The 23,207-nt window shown below is 36.6% G+C and overlaps 1 protein-coding gene across 1 annotated transcript in view; it reads left to right on the top strand.

Moving 5' to 3' along the window:
- The first annotated feature begins 5,146 nt into the window (after window positions 1–5,146).
- Window positions 5,147–23,207, top strand: part of HIKESHI (heat shock protein nuclear import factor hikeshi) — a 42,922-nt gene continuing 24,861 nt past the window's right edge. Inside the window, exons 1-2 of the mRNA XM_044668212.1 lie at window positions 5,147–5,400; window positions 11,951–12,188. Coding sequence (XP_044524147.1) covers window positions 5,371–5,400; window positions 11,951–12,188 — 268 coding nt within the window. The 5' untranslated portion in view covers window positions 5,147–5,370. The remainder of the gene's footprint in view (window positions 5,401–11,950; window positions 12,189–23,207) is intronic.

Below are 23,207 nucleotides of genomic sequence, written 5' to 3' on the forward strand. Positions count from 1 at the left end.
GTTTTTAAAAAACCATGCTGGTTTTTAGTGATTGGCACTTCCTTTTCTATATACTAACAAAGCTCTCCTTTACTAATAGAATTTAGAATTTTCACATAAATTAGTCAGAATTACTGGCCAGACTCTACCCTCTCCCCCTTTTTCCTGCCCAGGCTGCTTTGTTCTCCCTGATTTTCCCTATCATGGAATCATATAAGCCTTGAAATTCATGCATTTTGAGCACCCTGCACCTATTTAGTCTCTTCCTCTGCTTGGCTAATTTTTTCCAGAGCCTCCATTTTAATGAGGGTGACCAAACCACACCATACCTTCATTATTCTCCAGGCTTCACTCTTGACTCTCCTCTAGAACTTTACAATGCCCAGAGCCAGGTAACTCTATCATCCCCAAGCCTTTGCCAGTTTCCCTTGATGTGTTATTCTCCCTTATTAAAATGTAAACTTCTTCATTGTAGGGAATGTCTGTCTTTCTGCCTGTATTTGTATTCTCAGCCCTTTGCACTATGCTTGGCACATCGAAAGTGTTCAGTAAATGCTTGTTGACTCCACAATTTTTCAAAGATCATACACCAACTGGCTCAGCAACTGCACCTGCCATTTATTTGAATACCTTAATTTATCCTGGTAATTTGAACCTATTGAGCACTCCAAGGTGCTCTCTTACCATCTCCTTAATTGTCTTGGGCTTCAATTTCCTGTTGATTTATTTTTGTTTTATCTTTTCTGATATGAAGGTTAGACAGAGAAAATGAGTTGAATAGTTCTGGTTTCTCTTTGTCATGAGTTATCCCATCTACCCCTTCTTTGATCTCTGACTTTAAAAAAAAAAAGCTTTTTTTTTTTTGTTGTTGTTGTTGTTGCTCTTCCTAGCTTTAATTGGCAGGCCTGCTTCCCTTGTTAAAGCATTTTAATGGTTCTCTTCTTACCATTGGATTCCTTTGCCTCTGTCTGATCTTTCATACTTGTAAAGGATTGTAAAATTTCTCCCCTCCCCTATGTTATCACCAGGGTTTGGCATGAGAAGTGTTTGGTTTTCTCTGTCTTTTCTCTGACTCCAGATATTGCAAGAAATATTGTGGGATCAGGGGGGAAAAGACTGAAATTTGCTGAAAGAATTATCTTAGAGACAACTGGGAGGAAAAGTGTGGTATTCCTAATAATGTAGATAAAATCAGATTTTTGTAAATCTTTTGCAGATCTTAAAGCACAATATAAATATTAATGATTATTATATATTTTTATTTAAGCTCACTTTCATGAGTTCAGAAATACTCAAAATTGTCACTCAAGGAAGAGATCTAGAAGACAGACTTCTGTTTGGCATTTTGTTAGAATTAGATGCAAGAAGTACAAAAGTCCCAATTCAAAACAAGAGATCTCTGGAAATATTTCCTTCCTTTGGGGGAAGGTTTCACTTAAGGATCAACCAGACTGGAATACTCTTGGCTGAGGATCGTAGGGGGGGGAAAAACCAATGTGGAATTCTTCAGAACTAGGAAAGAGGATAAAGGAATTATGAGTAGAATAACTGCTTGGGGTTTACAACAATTTTAATTAAAAAAAAAAACAAACCAATAGTTCCTACTCTCATGTAGTTCACAGTCCATGGAGAGAAACAACATTCAAACTATGGACAAACAAGATATACACAGGATAAATTAATTAGAGATAATCAAGAGAGGGAAGGCACTACTAGCATTAAGGGGAATCAGGAAAAGCTTCTGGGGATTTTAGATGGGACTTGAAGTCAGAAGTAGAAGGAAATCCAGACATAAGGGAGAGCTAGTAAAAATTTGTGAGGTTTGGAGTTGGAATATCTTGTCTCTTGGTCATGAGAGATAGTAAGGTGTAGAAGAAACGACCATGAAAACCTCAATAGGAAATATGAGATCAGATTTGCATGGCTTAAGTGATTCAGACTACATAGGTGGCAGGAATTATTGTTTCTATGAGTTTGTATCTAAATGTTTTCTTCTCTTAAGTTTTGTGAACCATGTCCTTAAATAAGAACTACAAGAATGATAACTTGACTAATATAAATACTATAATCCTAGACTATCTGGGTGGAAACTGAGGAGTTAGAATCCTTCAAGGTGTCCCCAAAGCCTTTCTTATCAAATGAGAAGGACCGATTCAAAGCTTCCACACTCTTTAACATTATTATTATTATTATTATTATTATTATGTCAAGAGTCATAATATTTTGGGGGGGCTAAGTGGCAAATGAATGGCCTGGATGGAGTTAAAAAACACCTTTGTCTTTCTGAGTTCAAATCTGCCTCAGACACTTCCTAGCTTTGTGACCCTTGAGGGTGGCAAGTCAATCAACCCTGTTTGCCTCAGTTTCCTCATTTGTAAAACGAGAGAAGGAAATGGCAAACCACTCCAGTATCTGACTAAACAATAGCAGCAACAATAGATTTTTTTTTAATCAGGTATAAGGAACTTTGGGTTGGCAATGCAGAATACATCTGTCCTGAAACTTAAAAGTCTCATAGAATTTCTTAGGAATATTGAGATGTCACTTACAAGATTTATTGTGCCTGCTATATGCCAGCTACTGTACTAAGCACAAAGGATACCAAAAAAAGGGCAAAAGACAGTCTTTATTCTGAAAGTTACAGCGTAAATAGAAGAGGCAGCATGCAAGCAACTAAGTATAAAAAAAGCTATACAGAATAAATTGGAAATTATAAAAGAAGAAGTACTAGAATTAAGGAGGATCGGGAAAGGCTTCCTATAGAAGATGGGATTTTAGATTGAACGTGAAGGAAGCTGGAAAATTCGGGAAGCAGAGATGAAAGTGGAAACTATGTTAGGCCATGGGAGATAATCAATGAGGAACATCAGAGAGTCCAGTGTCAGTAGTTGCAGAGTAAATGAGAGAGGGGCCAGTGTAAGGCCCAAGAAGGCTGCAAAAGAGTGTGTGTATATATGAGTTACCCAGCTTCACACAGCTATGTAGAGTCTGAAGCCAGATTTAAACCCAGGACTTCCTTTCTTTAGGCCTGGCTCTCAATTCATAGACCACCTAGCTTTCCCCATAAACGGCAGATTTTTATATTTGATCCTAGAAGGAAACTATTGAAATTTGAAGTGGGAAGGGACTGACATGGTTATATTAGGGCTTTAAAAATAAGAATGCTTTGTATATCCTCAGGGTTCTTGTCAGGAAAGCACTCTCTAAAACTTAAAATAGGAATAAGGATTTTTATAGAAAGCATCTCTGATAAAGGCCTAATTTCTTAAATACTTTAGAGGATGGAGTGAAATTTATAAAAATATGTTCTTCCCAGTTGATAAATGGTCAAAGGATATGAAAAGGCAGTTCTCAGATGAAGAAATCAAAGCTATCTATAGTCACATGAAAAAATGCTCTAAATCACTATAGATGAGAGAAAGGAAAATAAAACTGCTTTGAGGTGATACCTCACACCTATCAGATTGTTTAATATGACAGAAAAGGAAAATGATAAATGTTGGAGGAGATGTATGAAAATAGGGATACGCATGCATTTAGAGTTGTGAACATTTTGGAAAGCAATTTGGAACTTTGCCCAAACTATGCCCAATATATATGCCAAATATTTATAAATTATATAAAATTGTGTATACCCTTTAATTCAGCTGTACCTCTACTAGTTCTGTATCCTAAAAGATAAAAAACTGGGGAAGAGAAAGGCCTATGTATCCCAGAGAGATTTTTTTAAATAGGGAAGGAAAATGTTCAAAAATATTTATAGCAGCTCTTTTTGTGATGGCAAACAACTGAATATTGAAGGAATGTCCACCAGTTGGGGAATAGCTGAACAAGTGGTGGTATATGTAATGGGATACTATTGTGCTAAAATAAATGAACAGCATGATTTCAGAAAAAATTGAAAAGACTTGCAGGAACTGATGTGAAATGAAGCTAACAGAACCAGGGGAACATTATACACAGTATAGCAATACCATACAGTAATCAATTGTAAATACTAAGACAAATCCAAAGGACTCATAAAAAATGCTATTTCCAGAGAAAGAACTAATGAAATCTGAATGAAGTTTGAAGAGTAACTATTTTTCACTTTATTTTTTTTTACAACATGAATAATATAGAAATCTATTTTGTATGATTGCACATGTATAAACTTTGGTGGGGAAGAAGAAAGAAAAGGAGAAAATTTGGAACTCAAAATAAAAAAAAACAGTTAAAATTGTTTTAATATGCATTTGGGAAAAAATAAAATATTATTTTAAAATAGAAATAGAGACTAGATCTGGAAAATGCAAATCAGCACCTTCTCTGCAATATAAAATCTTAGAGCTTTAAAGAGCCCTGCTAGGATAATGGGTTTGCCTAGTCACAGGACCAATATGTATCAAAGAAAGATACATACAATATGTATCAAAGAATTGAACCTAGAATCTCCTGGCTTTGGATTGAGCTTGATATCTATTATGGAATCAACTTGCCTCTTAAAAGGATTCATCAAGATATTATTATCATCACTATAATCATTTTAGTTTCAATTTTCCTACTTGATAAATGAAATCATTAGATTTGATTAAGAATTCTTGACTTGGAATTCGTGAACTTCTTTTAAAACATTTTTATAACTATCAATTTTATGGTTCTGGTGTTTTTACCCATTTAAAAAAATCCTTTTGAGAAGGAGTCTAGGGGGCTGCTGGGTGGCTCAGTGGATTGAGAACCAGGCCTAGTGCTAGGTTCAAATTTGATCTTAGATTTTTGAAAGGCCTGGCCCTTACTTCTGCCTTGGAATCAAGATTCTAAGAAGTAAGGTTAAGAGTTTTAAAAAAAATAAAGAAAAAAGAAGGGATCCATAGGCTAAAGAAATCCATGACACGAAAAAGCTTTTAAAAACTCCTGGAGTTAAACTTCAAAGGCCAGCAACCCTCAAATCTGATTTCTAGAAGAGACTAAGAGTACTTAACTCATTCTCTGGAAAACGAATCCCAGCATGCATTGCCCCCGCGGCCCGCCTTTCCCCGTGCCCCCTCCCCGGAATACGGTGGAAAGTGCATTCTGGGATTTGTAGTCTTACGCATGTTGTGTGTGTTGGGGGGGGTTATCTCGCGTTTCCTCTAGGCACCCAAGGAGAGCCCCGGAAGCGCTTGGCTCCAGCTGGGCGAGAGACCAGGGTTCCTAGCATAGGTCAGAGGTTGCGGGTCAGACTCCGCCTCAGCGGGGCGGCTTAATTACTATGTAGCACGCCGTCTGTTCGGGTGCCTGCGCCTTCTGGAAACTTCCTGCGAGAGCGTCGCGGGTTCTTCGACTCCTGCACCCGGCCTAGACGCTGCCGCTTTCTCCAGGCTCCTGGGGATCTTCTCGTTCTCGCTCCGCGGAGGAGCCTCCACCGCCGCCATGTTCGGCTGCCTGGTGGCCGGGAGGCTGGTAAGGGACGAGGACTGGCAGGGGGAGCAACCTGGGTAGGCGGGACCGCACAGAACCTGGGGGGGGCCCTCCCACGGGGAGGAAGGGGGCTGGTCCAGGATGCCCAAGACGGACTCTGGATGCGTGTGTATGAAATCTGTGCGTGCCTGCCTGTTATAGTGTCTCTGTGTATGTAGTGCGTGCATATGTAGAGTGCGTATGTACTACGTGTGTAATGTTTAATGTGTCAGCGTGTAGTATGTAATATCGCTTTTGTTGTGTGACAGTGTCAGATCCTGTAAGTACCACTTGGAGCTTTCCAAGGGTTCCAGTGTATGTGATGGAAGTGTGCATCTATATGTGCACGCACACAAATTGTCATCCTTGCATCTGAGTCTTCACACGCCTGTATCAGCTCAGGATAGGCAGCATAGTGATGTAGAAGGAGCTCCGTTATTTGGAACTATCGCAAGACCTGGCATTGAATTCTGCCTATTCTTCTCCTACGAACTTTGTCGTGAGCTGGGGCTTCTTTTCCTTCCTTGTCCTTGTGGCCCCATCGCCTACATAGCACAATAGTTGGCGCACGGGAAGTAGGAGCTTAATAAATACTTGTTGATGGGCAAGCCACGTTACTTCTTCTGGGCTTCAGGATCTTCCTCTGTGAAATGAGGAGGTTGGATTAAATAGATAAAGTTTTAGAACATTTTGTGTCATAAACCCAACCTCCCCTCCCCCAACCTCTGGAGAAGCCTGTGTACTCCTCAGAATCTTTTTAAATGCTTAAGTCAAATTTGTAGGATTGTAAAGGAAACTAAGTTGAAATAGTTATCAAAATATCAGAAAAAAAAAGTTCACAAACAGCAGAATAACACTAGAAGGACCAGGTGCATAGTCGACCAAAAAAATTGGACTTTGAAATAAAAATTTTCAACTAACTATATATTTTTTAATATATAAAAAAAGAAAATCCCAGGTCAATCTAATATTCTTAAGTTGAGGCAGTGCTTTGCCTGGAGTCAGGAAGAACAGAGTTCAAATCCAGCTTAGACATTTGCTGTTTTAATGACCTTGGAAAAGTCACTCAACCTCTGTGAGCTTCATTTTTTCATCTGGGGAAAAGTAACAATATATACCTTGTAGGGTTGTTATGATTAAATGAGATAATATTTATAAAGGTTCCTGGCCCATAATGGGCTCCATGTAAATGCTTTTTACTCATCCCTTTTGGAATTTATAGTGCTTTGAACAAGATGGTAGCATAAACTTGATTTTAAAAAGTAGTAATAGGGCTAAGATGTTTGAATATTGAGCACCTACAATAACTGCTGAGTTTATTTTGCCTTTGAAAGTTTGCAAAGCACTTGGCATACTTTACTACATTTGAGCCTAGCCATAATCTTGTTGGATTGATTCTACAGGTATTATTTGCATTTAAGGATAAAGAAACTGAGTTCCCAAAAGACTTACCCTAAGACTTTTAGCCTATGTGTGTGTCCCAGATGGGATTTGATTCCAGGTCTTCGAAACTCCACATTTGCACTCTGTGGACTACCACAGGGCCAACTCACTAATAACTTAAATTCCTACTCTTTGCAAAGAAATGTTCTTGATGTTGGGGATACAAAGACTAATATTTTACCATTTGTCCCCAAGGAACTGAGAGATACATAGTGTACATGGGTAAGTTAATACAAAGTAATTTGAGGAGTAAGAGAATATTAGGCCTGAAAGAATTGATGTTTTCTTTATTAATTTCTTAAGAATATAATCCTGTACAGAAATCCTGCTCAGATGTTTCATTTTGGCACTCAAGTGACCATGAGCTCTTGAAGGATTTGTAAGAGTGCATGCTCTGACAGATTTTTATCAAAGTAGAAAAACTTTCTCTATCTGAAACATAATTTCTTGTCCTTCCTGTTGATTCCTTGTCTCCTTCCTAAATTTATTCTCTGCTCTCAACATATCACCCCTCCTTGCATTCCCAGATACAACCCTTGCCCATGTCTCACTTTCCTCTCTTAACATTTTGATGCTTTCAACCAGTCAAGCATTTATTAAGTACCTGCAAGGGTCTTGGCACAACTGGGCACTGGGGCTTGCAAAGACAGCTTACTTTCTACAATCAACCATTTCATATTTTTCTATTGTTTTGAATCTCTTTGAACCTCTTGAATCTCTTTCTCTCTCTTCTGTCCAAGTTTATCCCTTTCTAAACTCTAACCCTAGATTATTCTCATAATTAGCTTTCTCCACTTCTGTTCAAAGTGCTGCCGAATGTTGGAAGAAGCGATGTGCTCAGTTAATTGTTTTCAGTCTCATCTGGGCCCTGAGCACTGTGACCAATCTACCCTGATTATATCACTTTCCATAGCACTCATCCCAGCTCCTGTTCCAAACCTTCTCTCCTCAAACAGCCTTCAGCATCCCCTCCTCAGTTCTTCTCAACCAAGGACCTTGTTTCAGGCTTAAAAACAAACAAAAATCAGACTTCTTTTCTTTCACCAGATTCTGTTCTATGCCTCAGATCCCCTTATCATTCCCCATCTCTCCTTTGTACCAGTTGCTGATGCATCTGACTACCAGATGTATACACCTGACCTTCATCTCTTTCCTAAGCTCTATTACTGCATCACTAATTTCCTGACCTGCATCTCATAGACATTTTAGACTCAACATAGTCAAAACTTTCCCTCTACATCTTTCCTTCCTTCTAATGCCCCTCTTTCTGCTAGTTATCCATATTTATATATTTATATCTCAGGAATCCTGAGCATTTCATTCTCTTTCACCCACCATAACCTGATGGTTGCCAGATCTTGTCATTTCTACCTTCACACTATCTCACATCTATCCTTTTCTCTTAGTTTAAATAGCCATCTCTGGTTAATTCAAGCCTTCATCTCCTCTTATCTGGACTATTTCAGTAATCGTCTAATTGGACTCTTTGCATTTAGTCTCTCATTCCAATCCATCTTTATATTTGCCAAAATTAATTATTATTAAATTAATATATCATTTCACTCTCCTGGTCAGGAAGCTTCTGTGGCTCCCTAAATCACCTCTTGGGTAAGCTACAAATTATTTTATTGGCCATTTAAAACTTAGTCTGGCTTCAGCTTATCTTTCCAAGCTGACAACACATTACTCCAATTCCTGTCATATATTTTGTATTACTCAGTCTATTTGCTATTCTCTATATATAACATTACATCTGCTGTCTTTCTGCCTTTGTATTGGATGTCTCATATCTGAATGCTCTTCCTGGATCTTTGAGCTTCTAGCTCCACTTTTTACATGAACCCTTTCTTGATTCCCTCATTAGACTTATTTCCTCACAACTCTCTAAAATTGCTTTGTATTTACTCATCTTTCTACATGCTGTTTTCTCCTAATTTAATTTGTTTTTTTCAGGGAAGGGACTTTTTTTTATGGTGAGTCTTTGTACCTCCAGCAGCCAATACAGTAACTAGCATATAATAGATGTTTAATAAATACTTAATTGAGTACAGTGCAGACCTAAAGAATGACTTGTTAGTTTTCATTGATATTTATTTCTGGAAAACTGGCCAAAGTTCAGTGTGGCTTATTACTAAAAAGTTGATTACATGATAACTTTTAAAAAAACAGAAAACAACTCCACAAAACTTACTAAAATGCCAAAAGGTTAGAATAAACATCAATGGAGGGAATCCCCATGCTGATGAAATCATGGAATGTTGAAGAAATTATAACACCTTATTAAATTTATGTGATGTACTTGCCATAATCCTTTGAGTTAGGGAATGGACATATTACTAATCCACTTTTTAACAGATGAAGAAAATGCAGCTCACAGAAATGATTTGTCTAAAGTCACATGGCAAAGCTAGATTCAGAGATCTTCCATTTGGAAAACCAAAGTTGTTCTACTGTGTCAGTGCTTTTTCCTTTTTCCCCCCTTTAAGTCATTGATGGCCAGACTGTCAAATAATATTCATTAAACAGTGTTCACTGGTCATAAGCACTTGTATTTATTAGAAATAGAGCTTCTAGTTAGTAATAATTGTTAATTTGATTTTGGTTTTAAGTGGAGGGTTGGGGACTGCTACAGTGTCTTTGGCACATATTAAAAACGTGGATGGATTTCATAAGGCTTATAAAACATTTCTTTATAGTATCCAAGTATTTTGTGTTTGGTTCATTGTATCTGTACACTTTTGTGATTTGTTTCAGTTTTGAAAAGTTTATATTGAGACATTTTATATAGTATAATACCTAGTATCTCAAGCTTAAGAGTTTGAGATGCATCACCCAGTTTTTGTGAGCATGAATTCTTTAGAATGGAATTTTTTTTCGGGGGGAGCAATATTTTTTTATTTGGATAGCTCATAATACTAGCTCACATTTATAGCATACTTGAAGGTTTCGAAAAAACGTTCTCTGAACAGCAATGCTATGAGGTAGGCAGAGTCCATTTAACAAATTAGATAGGTGCTAGACCTGGTGATTTGCCCTTAAAAACATAACTCCATAAGTCTTATCACTAGAAGAATAGGCATCATTCAGAGGGCTGAACTAATGTTTATTTCTTTTTGAAATGTTTTCTCATTTTCTGAAAATTCTTGACAAAAATATGTTTTAGGGGTGACAAGGACCCCATCTTCATAATGTGTAATCATGAATGTGTAATATTTAGTACCATGAAAAGAATAGGTTCTTTACTGGTTTCTTTTTCAGCACCTGATTATTTTTAGACCTAAAAAGATTTGTTTTTAATACATGCTAGGGGTCATGTAAATACCCAAATAGAATATTTATGGGCATCTAGGTGGCTCAGCGAATAGAGAGCCAGGCCTGGAAATGGGAGTGCTGGATTCATACAGCCTTAGACACTTCTGAACTGTGTAACCCTGGGCAAATCACTTAACTTCAATTGCCTAGCCTTACCACTCTTTTGCCTTAGGACCAATACTTAGTATCTATTCTCAGACAGATGCTGAGGTTTAAAAAAAAAGAAAGAAAAGAAATAGGCAGATCCAAGAAACGCAATGTTTCATTTTTCTTTTTATATCATGGTTAAACAGGACTTAAAAAGAACTTTAGAAATGAGCCAACATTTTGTATTCACCCTTAAGCCAAATTTAGAGGGTAATTACCTCCAATAAACATGTCTTTCATATTGTACAGCCTTAACTAGATATAAAGTTATATTAGACACATTCAATAATATTTCAGTAATATGTAGTCATATGCATGGAAAGGGAAAGGAAAGTGCATTTTGAGGAAAGAGAATTGTTCATTTAGAGTTAGTTTTTCTTCCTATAGTAATTTATTGGTAGTGACTCAGATTTCCAGCTCTAATAAAAATCAGTTACATAGTTTTTAGAATTTAGATTACAATAATAAAGTAAACTCTTACCTACAAATTTGCTTACTAAATTCTTTAATTTGATTAAACCCATTTATATCTGTATAGTTGCAGAATGACCTGTGGATATATCCCTATGAAAGAATACTCTCAGAATTTCAAAATAAGATCCAACTTTTTCCTCTTTTCCTATACGTACTGGCCACTTCTCCCTTTGCAGAATTGTCTATTAGTTTAATTTTTTTGTTGATAATGACAAAAGACAGGGCTTTTTAGAATCTATACTTGGCAAGTGCCAAGTAGAATTTTTAGCACTTCATTTAATAAAGTCTAGGTGAAGCTTTCTACTTTTTGTTTAGAACAAATACCCTCCAAAAACAAACACGCATACATTAAAATCACAAGACCTTCTTCTTCCCCCCCAGAATATAAGCACTGGAGTGGGTTTGACTTTCCAAAGTTGATGATACTTTTGTAGGTAAGTTGTGGTAAGGAAATTCTAGAGCAGCAAAGATTCAGGTTTTAGTATTATTCTGATACTTCGAAGGATCCATGATTTCATTCCCATGGGTAATCCCTCAATTGATAACAAATCATAATTTCTGGTGGCCTAATAGCTCTGTGATTCTTATCTATATTCACTCATAAATTCTGGGGACCTTCCTTAGGTTCTTTTAATATCTGGGTAGAAACAACCTAATATTCTGGCATTTGTTGTCTCTCATCTTGTTTATGATTGGCCCACTTCTATACATGTCGTTGATGTTGTTGATGTCACTTCTCACACAAGTTAATCTGGATAATTTTTTATACCTACCAGAAGAAGATGCATTACTTGTGATTTTGATTCTTCTTAGATTGTGGCAATCTGAGATAGCATCTTTGGAAGAATATTGGTGCTAAAGAGAGAAGATTTTGTGGAAATAAGCAGTTTTAGTGTTAATTATGTTTTTTTTGTGTTATAGTCCTTTGAAAATTGCTAATCCATATATGATATATGGATACATACGCACGCGCACACACACACACACACACACACACACATATATATATATATATATATACATACATACATTTGTAGTAACTCTCTTTTGAATACTAGACTAGCCAGAATATTCTGACTCTTGACTATCCCTAGTGACACAGTTGATTGTTACATTGGATAGTTAAAGGTTACAGAACCTCACAAACTTTTTCATCTGAGAATTTTTTATTTTCTAGGTGCAAACAGTTGCACAGCAAGTGGCAGAGGATAAATTTGTATTTGACTTACCTGATTATCAAAGTATCAACCATGTCGTGGTGTTTATGCTGGGGACAGTCCCATTTCCTGATGGCATGGGAGGATCTGTCTACTTTTCATATCCTGATTCAAGTGGAACGCCAGTATGGCAGCTCTTGGGGTTTGTCACGAATGAGAAACCAAGTGTCATCTTCAAAATTTCAGGTCTTAAATCTGGTAAGCTTTATACAGTTCTACATTTAAATATTTCATAAACATTGTATGACTTTTTAAAGGAGTTCCCTCTTTCAGTGGGTATTTTTAATAAGCAGCTAGAAAAATCAAAAGGTAAATCCAGCATTTAGTACTTTACAATATAAATTGCTGATTTCTGAGATAAGACAAACTGAATAGAATGAGATTCAGTGATAATTCTTTGTGTCAGACTGCAAACTTAGTTTCATATGATCTTGAAATATCTCATTACTAATCCTGAAAATGTCAGATGCTGGAAAAAAGAATCAAAAAAAGAATAACAGATTTGAATGAGGCCTTTCAGTGTCTTTGATTTGGATGAATAAACAAGCTTAGAAAGGTTGTAACTTGCCCAAGGTCATACCAGAAGTTAGTGTCAAAGCTGGAACTAGAACTTGGGATTCCTGAATTCTGATGTAGTACTTATTGTGTTTCAATATAATGAACTAAAACCCCGAGAAAAGCTGTGAAATTCTTGAATATGTATTTAAACTGTGACAGTTCATTTACATGTTCAGTAGCTGAAGCTTGCAGGTCTCCCAATTTTCTTCCAGAGCCTGGGAGATTGAAAATGAGAGTTTTCCTGAGGAGAAGAAATAGGTTTTTCTTTGGGGTCTTTATTTTTAGACAGAGTCCTAGGAATATACATGGCCAGGTATCAGTCTTTGAGATGCTCATTTATGAAGATAACATTGACAGTGTTGAAGATGATGCCTTTGTGAGAGTGTATGTGTGTGTATAAGTAAATGAACTCATAGCCAGATATATATAAAAATATATATATACGTATATATTTTTTTACAAGAGTTGCAGAATTAAGAGATGGAAGAGACTCAGAAGCTATCTAATCTACAGTGCACCTGGAAAAATATCCCTTTCACAACATGCCCAACAAATATATTTATTCAGCCTTTACTCAAATATCTTGAGTGAATGGGAATCTTCTACTCTTCAATATGACTTACTCTACTTTTTTTGGATAGCTCTGATTTTAGGAAGTTTCCTTATATCAAGTATATTTGCCTCTTTCTAATTTGCATTAATTACTCCTATTCCTGCCATTTGGACTTAAATCAGTATGAGTCAAATTCCTCCTAATATCACATGATACCCCTTCAGTTACTTGAAGAGAGATATTCTTTCTTTCCTCTTCTCTTTTCCATGCTTACCACCCTCAGCTGATCTTCATCATGAACCGAAGCCTTCTATCATGTTTATCCTTATCTGGCCATACTCCAATTCATCAATGTCATTCCCAAAACGTGGTGCCCAGAAAGGAACACAGTACTGCAGATAGAGTTTAACCAGAGAAGATCTTTGGAATGAAGAAAGTGTCTCTGTCATTGAAGAGAATTTGGTTATGACAGCTTATAATTGTCAGCAAGACTTACATATTAGTTAATAAAAACAGTAAAGACAATCCTTTGATTTCCAAGTAGAAGATTCAAAATCTAACAGCAGTTCTCAAACCTTAAATGATAGATTACTGTTTGTTGACATTGCCACATCCCTCTCCCTTTGTTGATTTCTCAGTGAGGCTCCAGGAGAATGAAGGTAGAAATTCTGCCTCCTTTCAGACTTCCAGACATGTAAACTTTACAATCAGCTACCATACCCTTGCTCACAAATTTTATTGTCATTTTCTCCCTTTTCCTATAACCCCAATATTTAGGCAGTTTAGTGTCAAGGATCTTGCCACTCCCTCTCCCCTTGGCCTTTCTATCTTAGAGCTTTGAGAGAATGATAAATCACAAAGAGGACAGGAACTGTTGACTTACCCTTTGCCATCTTTTATCCTTTGCCCATTTTCCTGTGATAGATATAGTTGAGGATAGAGAGAGCATTATAAGGACAGATAGACAAACTTCAATTGACATTTTCTCAGCTAGTCTGAAGACATGTTGGTCCAAATGATCTATTAGATCAATAGATGATTATAACTTTGCCTTCAGTCATTATTATACACTGGAATCTATTTCTATTATTACTTTTGGAATTCCGCTACCTAGAAAATTTATTTGGTTCAGTGATGTACAGGTTTAGGGTGCCATTTTAATTTAAATAATGATGATAGGGAGAAAGACCTTTTGTCTTTTCCTCTAAATTGTCCTCCATCGTATAATTTCTATTGAAATAATTTCTGTTTCTGATTGGAGCCCTTTGCCAGTTATGTTTTCTTGAGAAACAATCCAGTTGTCAAAGCTTTGTTCAGTGAAAGGGAGAAACAAAACACAGCAGCACAAAATTGTCTTCTATTGGTTTGTAAATTTTATTAAATGGGGAGTAAGTTATCTTTGAACATTCTGGATGTTTTATAGTAAGAGATCTTTTGAAAAGCCCTTGCCTTTTTAAATATTTAACCTAATATAACTGATAAAAGAGTACCTTTCATATTCAACATTATAAAAAGCATATTAAAATATAATTGTAGGTGAATTTGAATTATGTTTATACTAGGAAACCTTTAGGTGGCATTTTTAGGTTTGTATATTTTGTACATTAGCTTAATCTTACCCAGGATATCAGTATGAGCAAATATTCTTATTCAGAATTGACATCAGAATTTAGGCAGTAGAATCTGCTTGTTTCTCAGTTGCTGGTCATAGTATATGTGTATATGTAATTTTGGATTTTTTAAAGAATTATTTAGAACTAATTTGCTTATGTTTTCAGTTGGTGATGAATTAAAAATGCTATTAGTTTAAAGAGTAGATATATTTTAATTTCTTTGAGTGTTTGGACAAACTAATGAGTTTTTAACCCGAAACATGGAAGAATATTTAGTTCTTTCCTATGTATATATTTGTAGTCAGACTAGTTTTTGCTGAGTTAAGCACTGTGTTGTGAGGAGGTATGGTTCTTAACCTCAAGAGAATTTAACTGAATGATGTAGAAAATGATTTAGAAAACAGGAAACACAATTACATCTCATAGAATAATATAAAATTAGAGTTAGAGGGGATGTCTAGAGAGCATCTGCTCCAACCCATAGCTGAACAGTAATCACCTCTTCAGTATTCCTGATTATTGGATATTGTCCAACATCTATGTGAAGACTTCCAGGGAGAGAGAATTCATTATCTTCTGAGGTAACCCTTTCTACTTTTGGTCAGTTCTAATAGTTTGGAAGTTTTTTGTTTATACAGCATTGAATAGTTTTCTGCTTAAGAACATTCTTTTATTGCCTGCTATATCAAATTCATACTCTTGTGCCTATCATTAAAAGCTTTCTGGTAATTATATCTATCTCTATCTCTATCTCTATAACTTTTTTTTAACCCTTTATTTTTAAACTTTTAAAACAGGACATCTGCTTTTGTTAGAGCAGGTCTACTCATTCTGTAATGTCTCAAGAACATGATATGTTTATTTGCCTCTCCCTTGTTAATTCTAATGTGTCATCCTTTCTGTTCTTTGTTTTTTAAAATTCTGTTCTTTCTTCAAGAATCGAGTAAGAACTATTACTTCTTTGGTGTTTATCCAATTCCTATGTACATTAGTTTGCCCTTCCATTAAACTTGAATTTATGGTGTCATATACTTAGACCTTAAAAAGTCTCTGTTTCATGTTTATTTTTGCTCCTTTTTTTAGATTTTAGAATCTTTAAAAGATAGGACAATATCTTCTACTTTTTGTGTGTTTGTTCTCTTAATCCAGGGGTTGGCAATATATGGCTCTTTCTGCAGGAGCCATAAAGTCAATTTTTTTTTCAGGCACTGTTACAGGAGCACACACTGTGAGCACTGTACGGCTCTCACGAAATTACATTTTATAAAATGTGGTGTTTATGGCTCTCACGGCCAAAAAGGTTGCCAACCCCTGTCTTAATCATTTAGCGTAGAAGAGGACTCAAAGCAAGTACTCAGTAAATATATCATTAATGTGACTGATCAGTGAGTCAACACACATTTATTATGTTCTCATTATGTACCAGGCACTTTGTTAAACGCTGGGGATAAAAATATATGGAAAAAGAAATATAGCTTCTGCCTTTATCTACTAATGAGGGAAGTCTGTTGGATAGAAATTGGGATACAGTATCCTTTCTTAACCTTAGTTGTTGTCTGAAAGCCAGCTGGCTAACAGCTGGTTTGAGCTGAGGCTCTGTGAGTAAAATTTGCATGGAGACAGCTGATAACAAACTTATTTAATATTTCTTGGAAAGTTTTAAGGAAAGAAAGGAGAGGTAAACAAAGGATCGAGGATATAGTCCCTAATTCTAAAGGAAACTAAACTTTTCCCACACCGCTGGTTCGCAAGAACCATCTTCCTGCTTGAGAAACTCGAGCTTCTATAAAACTCCCTAATCTATCACTAATTCCCAGTTCCTATTCTAAGTAACCTATACTAATTAATAATCTCCTTATATATAGTTTACAGTTACTGTCTCCTTGTATTCTTTCCAGCTCACTCTTCCAACTACCAGGTCTTTTCAGGGCCTAATTACGCTTCAGTTGGCCTTGGTAGGCCTGAGTCAGCCTACTTCACTCTGCAGCCACATAGAGGTAAAAGTCTTTCTTTCTTTTCAGTTGGTCTCTCACAAATTTATTCCCCAAACTCCAACCTGTTCTCCTCTTTCAACTGCCACCCGGTTTTCCAAAGTTTTCCAGAGAGCAAGATCCAACCAGCCTCTCAGAGTAAAACTTCACTCTAAGAGTGCCTGGCATTGGAAACCAACAGCCTGTCAGGCTCCTCAGAATTCCCCACAGAACTCTCCCCATGATTCCAGCTGCCCTTAAAGGTAACTTCTCAGCATTCTTCTCCTGTCCTTAGCTACTAAGATCCAAATTAACCCAAATTCTAATTTAATCCCAATATTTCCCCCTTGAGATCCTTTTGAAAGCTTGTCTTTCCAAATGGATCTTACTAAACCAAACTTTAATTGATACCTAACCCATTATCCTAATCCCCAAATATATACTTTATCTTATACTTTTCTTATTCTATCTCTAAACTAGAGCTATTCTAATAGAAACTGTGCTAAAGATAGAAAAAGAATTTCAAGAAATAGAAAATGAAGGAAAATACTTGCAAACTTGCAAGTTCAAACATTACAATTACAGAAATTCAAAATGCATTCATTTGCAATAACACAGTAACACAATACCAAACTAGCCTATGCTGTTATAGAAAGCAAAGGCTTACCTAACATAATTCAAACTGCACCTTACAAATACTCTGAAAGAAAATTTCAAACCAAACATTTAACTATGCTAATACAGGAAAACAAGAACTATCTACAGGTAAAACTCAAAATTAATTTGCAATGCCAGGAAAAACAAAACCCTTATAAGAAACCTATTATACCCAAATATACATAAATATACATAGGTAGAAATATGCATACTATTTACATATCCCTTCAAAGTCACCTATTAGGAAGATATAAAATTGTCCTTGAGGTGGGTAAAAAACTTTGAAGGTTTCTTTTACTAAGAATATAAATTCTCTTTTGATGCTACCTCATAAGAATTTGTGAAATTTTCCCTTGAGATAAGAATCTACCCTACAATGTAATCTGAATACCTAGTGTAATATTTTTACTATATTTGTGTTACCCCTATGTATTTATATTACCATGAATTCTAATTACTGAATTATGGAGTATTGGAAATTATGAGTCCCATATGTTACTAATCATTTGTAAACTAGAAAATTTCCCTATCCTGTATAATTACCAAATCTTATACAAATCTCTCTTTTACACAAGTCCATCTGTCATTTAAATGTAAAGTAAGATCTTCAGTCTTTCTTCTTGCAGAAATCTTTGATGTCAGTATTCATTGTACATTGTAGCAGTGTGTTCTTAGTGTGTTTTTAAGTCAGTGCCTTGTTCTTACAATAGTGTCCGTAGCCATTCCGTTATTGTTTTCCTTCTCCTCGTGCCGATGTTGTTGTGTAGTTGTCACCTTGATCTTTTTCTCCTTATCCTTGATTAACCTCTTCACCTGCAGCCATTTCCACTGTTGTCACATTCTTCATCTGTAGTTCACCTTCTTGACATGCAAGCAGTGAATCCATGATGTCTTCTCCACAACTTTTATAGCAGTGGGTGTTGTAAGTAGAAGCTCCAAGCTGGTTGTGTGGCACTGGTTCTGCTAAAATTTTTTATATACACACAGTATCACCCAGACTTATGTTGTGTCATGTGTAATCTATTGGTCCTGTTTGTACTAGTACTCCCATTTGTCGTAATTCTTTAATCCTGTTTTGCAATTACCTTATATACCCTGCTATTTTAACATCTCCCAGCATGGATGTAAACGTAGGAGTGAATGGTTTTGCCTGCATAGGAGAGGGTCCATACAGCATTTCATACGGTGAAATGTGTAAGTCACCTCTAGGCCTTGTTCTTAAATAGAATAGAGCTAGTGGTAATACATCTGGCTGTTTTAGATGAGTTTCTGTGTACAGTTTGCCAATCATTGATTTAATTTCCCTCTTCATTCTCTCAATCTGACCAGAACTCTGTGGGTCATAGGGGAAATGAAATTTAGGTGTTATTTCCAAATTTTCATAGAGCTGTTTCAATACTGAGGTCATAAAATGTGCACCTCTATCAGAATCTTTCCTCCCTGGTATATCTAACCTACTAACCTACGTATGATCTCTCTTAACAATACCTTTGCTACAACGTTTGCTGTGTTTTTATTGGATGGAAAAACCTCTGGCCATCGTGTTAGCTGATCCACAATTACCAAGCAATATATGCAATTTCTTGCTTTTCGCATGTTGATATAATCTATCTGCAGTTGTTCAAAGGGTGTAAATGCTAGGGGCCATCCTCCAAAAGCTTTTTGTTTAAATATGTGCTGCTTATACTCCTGGCAAACTGAACAAGATGAACAGACCTTTGAAGCAATGCTGGTAATACTAGGTGTAACCCTCATTTTCTTGACTGTATTCACTATTACTTGTGTACCAAAGTGACCTTTTGTACGTATTATTTGGCAGATATAAGTGTAGAACAGTGATGGGCAAACTATGGCCTGCAGGCCAGATGCGACCCCCTGAAATGTTCTATCTGGCTGCGCGACATTATTCCTAATATGACAAATATAGTGAGTAGGATATAATACAATGAAACTTTAAAAGAGTTGCCTTAGAAACAGACTGACAGATGAGCATTTACTTTCCTTTGCCCTCCCCCCCCCCTTTAAAAAGTTTGCCCATCACTGGTGTAGAATGTTCTTTGGAGAATAGGCATTCTTATTGAAGATACCCATATACCATTGTGTTTTGGGGCTTTAAAATTTTGTTTTCACTTCTGTACCTCTTTCTCTGTGTATGCTTTTTCTAAATCTTTTTCATTAATTACAGAGAGGTTTAGTATGTCTTCAGGACCCTGTTCTGTAGCAAATTTAGCTGTGACATCCGTTCTCTGGTTCCCCCTTGCTACAAAATCAGTATTGTGAGTGTGGGTCTTATAATGGACTGCAGCCAGTTGTTAAGGAAGCTGCAAAGCTTGCAACAGTTCATGGATTATTTCTGTATTTGCAATTGTTCTTGCAGAAGATGTTAAGAACCCATGCTGAAGCCATAAAATCTAATTGCAGGGCATATGCCAAATGCATACTTTGAGTCTGTGTATATTGTTGCAGCCTTGTCCTTTGATATTTCACAAGCTTGTTTTAAAGCAATTAGTTCTGCTTCTTGGGCACTCAAATTTTTAGTCAGTGAGGCAAACCATAGTCTCAAATTCAGTTACTACTGCTGCACCAGTGTTTCTTGTGCCTTTCCTCATAAAAGATGAGCCATCTGTGAACAAAATCAAATCAGGGTTGGCTAGGGGTGTATCGAGAGAGATGTTCCCAAGGTCTTTCTGCTAGCTGAAACACTTTCCCACAGTCATGTAATGGTTCCCCTTGTGTAGACAAGTCAGTTAACAAAGTTGCAGGATTTAAATTGTTGCATCTTTTTAGTGTGATGTTGTACTTCCCCAATAAGGTTCTCTTGTACTTTGTTAGCCACTAGTAAGAAAAGGCTTGGGTTTTGTGCCTTAACATTTAAGACTTTGACTTCATGTAGACACATAACAGTCAAGGGACATCTTTTTTTTTTTTTTTTTTTTTTTTTTAAGAAAAATTTTTCCACAGTTACATGATTCATGTTCTTGCTCTCTTCCCCCCCACCCCGCACCCCCAGGAGTCGATGCACATTTCCACTGGTTTCTTCCTGTGTCATTGATCAAGACCTATTTCCATATTATTGATAATTGTTCTAGAGTGGTCATTAAGAGTCTACATCCTGATCGTGTCCTCTTCAGAAGAACCCATGTGTTCAAGCAGTTGTTTTTATTCTGTGTTTCCACTTCTGTAGTTTTTCCTCTGAATGTGGGCAGCGTTCTTTCCCATAAATCCCTCAGAATTGTCCTAGGTCATTGAATTGCTGCTAGTACAGAAGTTCATTACTTTCGATTTTACCACAGTGTATCAGTCTCTGTATACAGTGTTCTTCTGACTCTGCTCTTTTCACTCTACATCAATTCCTGGAGGTCATTCCAGTTCACATGGAATTCTTCCACTTTATTATTCCTTTGAGCACAATAGTATTCCATCACCAGCATATACCACAATTTGTTTAGCCATTCCCCAATTAAAAGGCATACCCTCGTTTTCCAGTTTTTTGCCACCATAAAGAGTGCAGCTATAAATATTTTTGTACGTGTCTGTTTTCTTATGATCTCTTTGTGGTACAAACCCAGAAATGGTATGGCTGGATCAAAGGGCAGGCATTCTTTTAGTGCTCTTTGGGCTTGCCATCTAGAATGGTTGGATTAATTCACAACTCCACCAGCAATGCATTAATGTCCCAATTTTGCCACATCCCCTCCAACATTCATTACTCTACCCTGTTGTCATTTTAACCAATCTGCTGGGTGTGAGGTGATACCTCAGAGTTGTTTTGATTTGCATTTCTCTAATTACTAGAGATTTAGAACACTTTCTCATGTGCTTATTGATAGTTTTGATTTCTTTCTCTGAAAATTGCCTATTCATGCCCCTTGCCTATTTATTGATTGGAGAATGGCTTGATTTATTTTTTTGTACAATTGATTTAGCTCTTTGTATATCTGAATAATTAAACCTTTGTCAGAGTTTTTTATTATAAAGATTTTTTTCCCAGTTTGTTGTTTCCCTTCTGATTTTGGTTGCATTGTTTTTGTTTGTACAAAACTTTTTAAATTTAATGTAATCAAAATTATTTATTTTACATTTTGTAGTTTTTTCTAACTCTTGCTTGGTTTTAAAATCTTTCCTTTCCCAGATATCTGACAAGTATACTATTCTGTGTTCACCTAATTTTCTTATAGTTTCCTTCTTTATATTCAAGTCATTCACCCACTCTGAATTTATCTTGGTGTAGGGTGTGAGATGTTGATCTAAACATAATCTCTCCCATATTGTTTTCCAATTTCCCCAGCAGTTTTTGTCAAATAGTGGATTTTTGTCCCAAAAGTTGGGCTCTTTGGGTTTTTCATACACTGTCTTGCTGATGTCACTTATCCCGAGTGTATTCCACTGATCTTCCCTTCTGTCTCTTAGCCAGTACCATATTGTTTTGTTGACCACTGCTTTATAGTATAGTTTAATATCTGGTACTGCTAGGCCACCTTCCTTCATGTTTTTTTTTTCATTATTTCCCTGGATATTCTTTGTCTTTTCTCCTTCCAAATGATCTCTGTTATAGTTTTTTCCAATTCTGTAAAAAAAATTTCTTGGTAGTTTGATAGGTATGGCCCTAAATAAGTAAATTACTTTGGGTAGAATGGTCATTTTTATTATGTTAACTCATCCTACCCGTGAGCAATCAATGTTTTTCCAGTTGTTTAGATGTAGTTTTAATCGTTTGGAAAGTGTTTTGTAGTTGTGTTCATAAAATTCCTGTGTTTGTTTTGGTAGATAGATTCTGTTATATAGAAGTGAGGTAAAGTTGCATAAAAGGAGGGATAAAAGTGATGAGGTGATATGGAAGAGGAATGAAGGGGATAGCTGAGTGAAGGGAAGGAATGAATGAGGTGATATATTGGATGGTAAGGGAATAAATGGGAGTATTCAGGAGGGGCTGCCCAAACAGGCTAGTCACAGGAGACTAGAGACAGAGGATACTGGGGGAGATAGGTTGAACCCTTCAAGGCAGGAAAGGTATTTCTATAGACACAAAGGAGTTGGGCCAGTCAGAAATGTTTAAATCTGGCTAGAGGGCTTCTCTTGTTAGTTTCTAATTTCCCTTGAGGGAGGATTCGAGAGGGCCCCTTCCTGCCAGCCAAATTGATGGGTGCAGGAAGTCTTGGGTAAGGACTTCCTCCCAGGATGGATGCCCACAGTTCCCTCAAGAAATAAAAGGAAAATAATTCTCCCCTCAACCCTTGCCTTAATTTTCAATACAATGATTCATCAGAGGCTTTGAGTAGGTAACAAAGGGGATTTATTAATATCAGGGTTAATCAGAAAGAGAGAGGGGTTTAGGGTTTTGTAACATCCGCTAGGGAGAAAGCCGAAGGTGGGGGAAGGGTCACGGGAGAGAGTTAGACTGAGAGAGCCTGCTCTCCCAGACAGGAAGATTTGACTGCCTTAAAGTAAAGTATATACTAGATCAATAAAATAAGGGATAGCTTGATTTAAAGATGTCCTAGTTGCCTACAGAAAACTAAAGCCACAATGTCTAATCAGCAAACTTCCCTTCCTCCCAGAGCCCAAAGGGAAATTCAGGGAAAATACATGGATGTGATATGGAGAGGTCAGGGAGAGGTCCAGAGAAATCAGCTAAATTCATATTGCCCAAGAGACAAAGGCACAGGCCAAACCAAGCCAAAAGCCAAAAGCAGAGCCTCAATTGGAACTTCAGCTCTCTTCAAGCCTCAGACTCCAACTGACTTTTTGTGAAGATTCTAAAACCTAACTGCCAGGACTGTTTATAGTTGACTTTTGCAAGAGCAAAAGCTTCTGTTGCATCCTTGCATTACAATTCTTAAGTATTTTAAATTGTCTAGGGTGATTT

The sequence above is a fragment of the Gracilinanus agilis genome, chromosome 3 (genome assembly GCF_016433145.1).
Source record: "Gracilinanus agilis isolate LMUSP501 chromosome 3, AgileGrace, whole genome shotgun sequence".
Lineage (NCBI taxonomy): Eukaryota > Metazoa > Chordata > Mammalia > Didelphimorphia > Didelphidae > Gracilinanus > Gracilinanus agilis.